This window comes from Haematobia irritans, chromosome 2 (assembly GCF_050003625.1).
Source record: "Haematobia irritans isolate KBUSLIRL chromosome 2, ASM5000362v1, whole genome shotgun sequence".
NCBI lineage: Eukaryota > Metazoa > Arthropoda > Insecta > Diptera > Muscidae > Haematobia > Haematobia irritans.
In genome coordinates this window covers 146,246,634-146,252,633 of record NC_134398.1, presented here as the reverse complement: position 1 = coordinate 146,252,633, position 6,000 = coordinate 146,246,634, and the positions used below count along the sequence as shown (strand labels likewise).

Below are 6,000 nucleotides of genomic sequence, written 5' to 3'. Positions count from 1 at the left end.
GTATAATATAGTCGGCCCCGTCCGACTTTAGGCTTTCCTTACTTGGTTTTTACTAACATTGTGTTCCACCCTAGTGCATTAGCCGACTTAAATTTTGAGTCTATAGATTTTGTAGAAGTCTACCAAATTCTGTCCAGATCGAGTGATATTTAAATGTATGTATTTGGGACAAACCTTTATAAAGGGTGATTTGTTAAGAGCTTGATAACTTTTAAAAAAAAAAAAACGCATAAAATTTGCAAAATCTCATCGGTTCTTTATTTGAAACGTTAGATTGGTCCATGACATTTACTTTTTGAAGATAATTTCATTTAAATGTTGACCGCGGCTGCGTCTTAGGTGGTCCATTCGGAAAGTCCAATTTTGGGCTGTGTGGCATGTAGTGCCATCTTGTTGAAACCACATGTCAACCAAGTTCAGTTCTTCCATTTTTGGCAACAAAAAGTTTGTTAGCATCGAACGATAGCGATCGCCATTCACCGTAACGTTGCGTCCAACAGCATCTTTGAAAAAATACGGTCCAATGATTCCACCAGCGTACAAACCACACCAAATAGTGCATTTTTCGGGATGCATGGGCAGTTCTTGAACGGCTTCTGGTTGCTCTTCACTCCAAATGCGGCAATTTTGCTTATTTACGTAGCCATTCAACCAGAAATGAGCCTCATCGCTGAACAAAATTTGTCGATAAAAAAGCGGATTTTCTGCCACTGATTTTGGTAATAAAATTCAATGATTTGCAAGCGTTGCTCGTTAGTAAGTCTATTCATGATGAAATGTCAAAGCATACTGAGCATCTTTCTCTTTGACACCATGTCTGAAATCCCACGTGATCTGTCAAATACTAATGCATGAAAATCCTAACCTCAAAAGAATCACCCTTTATATAGCCCTCAACACATTTGACGGATGTGATATGATATCGAAAATTTAGATCTACAAAGTGCAGGGCCCCGCCCGACTTTAGACTTTCCTTACTTGTTAATTAACATTTTGATTGAATTTTATCAAATAGTTAATTAAAAATTTATATTTTTGATTTTATTTATTTATAACAAAAACCCGGTTTGAGGGATAAAGAAATGATTTATGTTAATCAATGTATATCTGTTCATTTCATTTCACTCTTTTTAATCGATCAATCTCTCTTTCTAGCCTCTCTTAAAAATAAACTCAAAACCATAACAGAGAGTGGGAAATACAAGAGAACGAAACTGTAAAGTAAAATTCCGTCAGTAGGTGGCAGTCATGGGGAGAGATTCTCATGCAGTTTCTGTCGACGTTTATCTCAAATATCATACAGTTTGCATCGGCGTCACCCAGTTATGTTCTCTGCCGGCTTTACGAATCTTAAGGAAAATAGGATTTAGATCCTTTGTACTTTGTAATAACAAATGGTCTTTTTAATAGATGTTTTCATTCTATTAACTTTTTGGGAGACACTTTGAAATTATAAATGCCGATTCTTCTATAACCAATTTTTCAAAACAGCGCTTCGACCGCAATGCCGGCGATACGAAAACGTTGCTGTCATTGCCAACGACATCTATAGGGTTAACATTTAATTTCTTTGCAGAAGAGAAATTTTCTTCCTCTTGTATATACAATTTATTGATAAGAGTTTCATATTTGAATATATTGTATAAAAACAATCAAAACATTAAGAGTTATTCAGATGACTAAGGGGTTACTAAAATATAAAATTTCTCTGGCAGAATTTCAATATAAATTGAGTGACTTTTAGCTGAAGATCTACATCATTAGCAATTGATTCATTGAGGCATAAGGAAGTATTTATAATTTTAGGAAAATGTTTTTGGTAAAATGTTTAATTTTTCTAAGTGTTTCTTTGTTTCTACTACAAATTGTAACTGGTCAAACTGTCAATAATAAAAGGCTGGTTTGTTACTACGATCCAGAAAGCTCTTTGAGGCAAGGTAAGATTATTTGTTTACATTTAACTTTAATTTAAAATTAAAATTATGACAATCTTTTCTATTTTTAGGAAATGCCAAATTCACAAGTCTGCATTTCAATAATTCTTTGGCCCGTTGTACTCATTTGGTGTATAACTCAGGATTTTTACAACCAAAATCATTTGCCTTACGCTTGGGTTTAGGATCATTTAATCTCAAGAATGCCAAAAGACAAAATCCTCATTTGAAATTCTATTTGAGTTTGGGTGGAGATAAAGATGATCAGGCTCCATATTTGGAACTTTTGGAGAGCAATAAGACTAAACAACTAAAATTCATTGGAGAATGTGTGAAAAGTTTACAAACTTTAGGTTTCGATGGTCTTGATATGGCTTTCCCTTTGCCCAGAAATAATCCCAATCAAGAGATTGGTCTAACGAAATTTCTCAATGATGTGAAGGATATATGGGCCACCAATAAAATGGATAAATATAAACATTACTATACCCGTTTGCTGGTTGACATGAAGGAGGCTTTTGACAAAGCCAAATTGTCATTGGTAATGACGGTATTGCCCAATGTCAATTCCTCCTGTAAGTAAATTGAGCTTATTTCCCCTCCACAAAACGGTTTGTTAACATGGGTTTCCTCTTTTTCCTTTTTCTTACAGTGTATTTTGATGTTGCCAAAATTCATAATAATTTTGAATTCATCAACCTGTTCGCTTTCGATTTCAATACTCCTCAGCGTAATCCCTCCGAAGCAGATTATTTTGCTCCTTTATTTATGAATAGAAATCAACCCCGGCTGCCTTATGCCAATGTTGATTTCCAAGTCAGTCACTGGATCAATAATGGATGTCCCCCTAATCTGTTGAATTTGGCCATAGCCACCTATGGCCGAGCATGGAATATGACTGTAAAATCAGGACTATCTGGAGAACCCATAGTGGAATATACTTTGCCAAATGTGGCCTTTGGAAAACATAAACTTAAAAATGGATTAGTCAGTTGGACAGATATTTGTCACCATTTGACACCACGCAGACGTCATGGCATATCGCTACGTCAAATCACTGATGAATATGGAACCTATGCTTTTCGGCCGGCTAACAACAATGGCACCAAGGGTTATTGGTTGAGTTATGATGATCCTCAATTTGCCGCTAGGAAAGCAAAATACGTCAATGACAAATCTTTGGGTGGTATGGCCATATTTGATTTGGGTCATGATGATTTCCGAGCCATATGTCGGGGTAATGAAGAATTTCCCATCTTGCAATCTTTGCGTCGAACATTGAATATTGTGAAAACTACAAATGGAAAAACTTTTCAAGACATTGGAGAATTTTTTGTTTAACGAAGCCAACTGGTTTGTAGAATTAAGTAAATACATTGTATTTTTTTATAAAAAGTCCTCGAAACGAGGTACAGTGTGCCATGGTGCGTCAGGGATTTTGAACTTTGGTTAATATATCAAAGGGCTTTGCCCATATATGAAATTGTGCCATTGTAACTTAAAAAAAAAAAAACAAAAAAACAAGTGAGTAAAATAGAAAGTCGGGCGGGCCGACTATATCATACCCTTAACCACCCCTACTGAATTAGTAAACATTGTTTGTGGGGTATCAATAATATAGGTTTGGGAAAAAACGCATTTCCATATTTAAAACAAGTAAGGAAAGTCTAAAGTCGGGCGGGGCCGACTATATTATACCCTGCACCACTTTGTAGATCTAAATTTTCGATACCATATCACATCCGTCAAATGTGTTGAGGGCTATATATAAAGGTTTGTCCCAAATACATACATTTAAATATCACTCGATTTGGACAGAATTTGATAGACTTTTACAAAATCTATAGACTCAAAATTTAAGTTGGCTAATGCACTAGGGTGGAACACAATTTTAGTAAAAAAATATGGGAAAAATTTACATCTGAAGCAATTTTATGGAAACTTCGCAAAAGTTTATTTATGATTTATCGCTCGATATATATGTATTAGAAGTTTAGGAAAATTAGAGTCATTTTTTACAACTTTTCGGCTAAGCAGTGGCGATTTAACAAGGAAAATGTTGGTATTTTGACCATTTTTGTCGAAATCAGACAAACATATATATATATGTGAGCTATATCTAAATCTGAACCGATTTCAATCAAATTTTGCACAGATGACTATATTACTAATTGTACTCCTAGTGCAAAATTTCAACCAAATTGGCCAAAACTCTGGCTTCTGGGGCCATATAAGTCCATATCGGGCGAAAAATATATATGGAAGCTATATCTAAATCTGAACCGATTTCAATCAAATTTGGCACACATGACTATACTTCCAATTGTACTCCTTGTGTAAAATTTCAAGCTAATGGGGATAAAACTCTGGCTTCTGGGTCCATATAAGTGCATATCGGGCGAAAGATATATATGGGAGCTATATCTAAATCTGAATCGATTTCAACCAAATTTGGCACGCATAGCTACAATGCTAAATCTACTCCCTGTGCAAAATTTCAACCAAATTGGGCCAAAACTCTGGCTTTTAGGACCATATTAGTTTATATCGGGCGAAAGATATATATGGGAGCTATATCTAAATCTGAACCGATTTCAATCAAATTTTGCACACTTGACCGTACTACTAGGTGTTATGTTTGTACAAAATTTCAAGGAAATCGGTATAAAACTCTGGCTGCTGGGTCCATATTAGTGCATATCGGGCGAAAGATATATATGGGAGCTATATCTAAATCTGAACCGATTTCTTCCAAAATCAATAGGGTTCTATTCTGACCGAAATTAGGAACATGTGCCAAATTTGAAGGCGATTGGACTTAAATTGCGACCTAGACTTTGATCACAAAAATGTGTTCATAGACAGACGGACGGACAGACGGACGGATGGACGGACAGACGGACATGGTTATATCGACTCAGGAACCCACCCTGAGCATTATTGCCAAAGACACCATTTGTCTATCTCGTCTCCTTCTGGGTGTTACAAACATATGCATTAACTTATAATACCCTGTTCCACAGTGTTGCGCAGGGTATAGACATTAAGGCGCACATAGAGACAGTGCTATAGAAAATTAGACTAAGCCAAATGTGAGTAAGATCGGTTGATAAATAAAGCTTTTATGGCCAAATTTGTGAAAATCGGGCGATACATATATAAGGGAGCTATAGCTAAATCTGGACCGATTTCGATGATTTTTGGCACATATAGTAAGTGCTATAGAAATTTAGATTTGGCCAACTTTGAGTCAGATCGGTTGATAAATAAGAGACTTATAGCCAAATTTGGAAAAATCGGGCGATACATATATCGATGCCCTCATTCCAGAGTACGCTAAGTCGACGTAGCATGTTTTGATGGAGTTCGCTGTTTTTTATTCGGATTGATGTGAATTGCATCCTGTCAAAAGTTCGAACTTATTGGACATTTCTATCAAAAGTTATGATTAATATTGTACTTAGCCTGTGTCTAAAGTTTTAAAAAATATCCAATCCAAAAAGGGCAAAAAGCTTTGTTCGGTCTAAAGTGGTCTAAGTCATTTTTAGCCATGTTCTGCTATCACTATGTTGAGTTCGTACATACTAAAAAAAGATTATAAAAAATATGATTTTGAGACCGAAAATAAGGAAATTTTTATCTTATACGGGTTTTGAGAAATTAAAAAAAAAAAAACAGAACTTGTTTCTTGTTTCCTGTAAAATTCACTTTTTAGACTTAGCGCACTTTGGAATGAACATCGATATATGTGGGAGCTATATCTAAATCTGAACCGAATTCGATGAAATTTTGCACACTTAAAGAATGGCAAATTAGATTAATTTATGGCAAGTTAGACGCTAATCGGATAGTAATGATTTAATTTATATCTAAATTTGATCCGATATTTTCCAAACTTTCCAAAGTGTTCGTCCTTGTGCCAAAAACGCCATATACCGAATTTTATAATTGCGACTGGGATCCTGCGAACAACAATGGACAGACGGACGGACGGACGGACATCAAGGGCTAGATCGCCTCAGGAGAAAATTCTGTGTCGCTCGGTATATATTTTATGGGGTCTACA

General features: G+C 35.6%; 1 protein-coding gene across 1 annotated transcript; it reads left to right on the top strand.

The window, feature by feature from the left end:
- Window positions 1-1,755: 1,755 nt before the first annotated feature.
- LOC142226470 (chitinase-like protein Idgf1) lies at window positions 1,756-3,417 on the top strand. The gene is made up of 3 exons (XM_075296515.1): window positions 1,756-1,937; window positions 2,006-2,509; window positions 2,587-3,417. The coding sequence occupies exons 1-3, from the start codon at window positions 1,811-1,813 to the stop codon at window positions 3,273-3,275; spliced, it is 1,320 nt and encodes a 439-aa protein (XP_075152630.1). The 5' UTR covers window positions 1,756-1,810; the 3' UTR covers window positions 3,276-3,417.
- The last annotated feature ends 2,583 nt before the right edge of the window (window positions 3,418-6,000 follow it).

Coding starts and splice junctions, on each gene's coding strand:
- LOC142226470 (XM_075296515.1), top strand. CDS start 1,811: ATGTTTTTGGTAAAATGTTTAATTTTTCTAAGTGTTTCTTTGTTTCTA. Junction 1,938..2,005: donor AGAAAGCTCTTTGAGGCAAG/GTAAGATTATTT, acceptor TTCTATTTTTAG/GAAATGCCAAATTCACAAGT. Junction 2,510..2,586: donor GCCCAATGTCAATTCCTCCT/GTAAGTAAATTG, acceptor TTTTTCTTACAG/TGTATTTTGATGTTGCCAAA.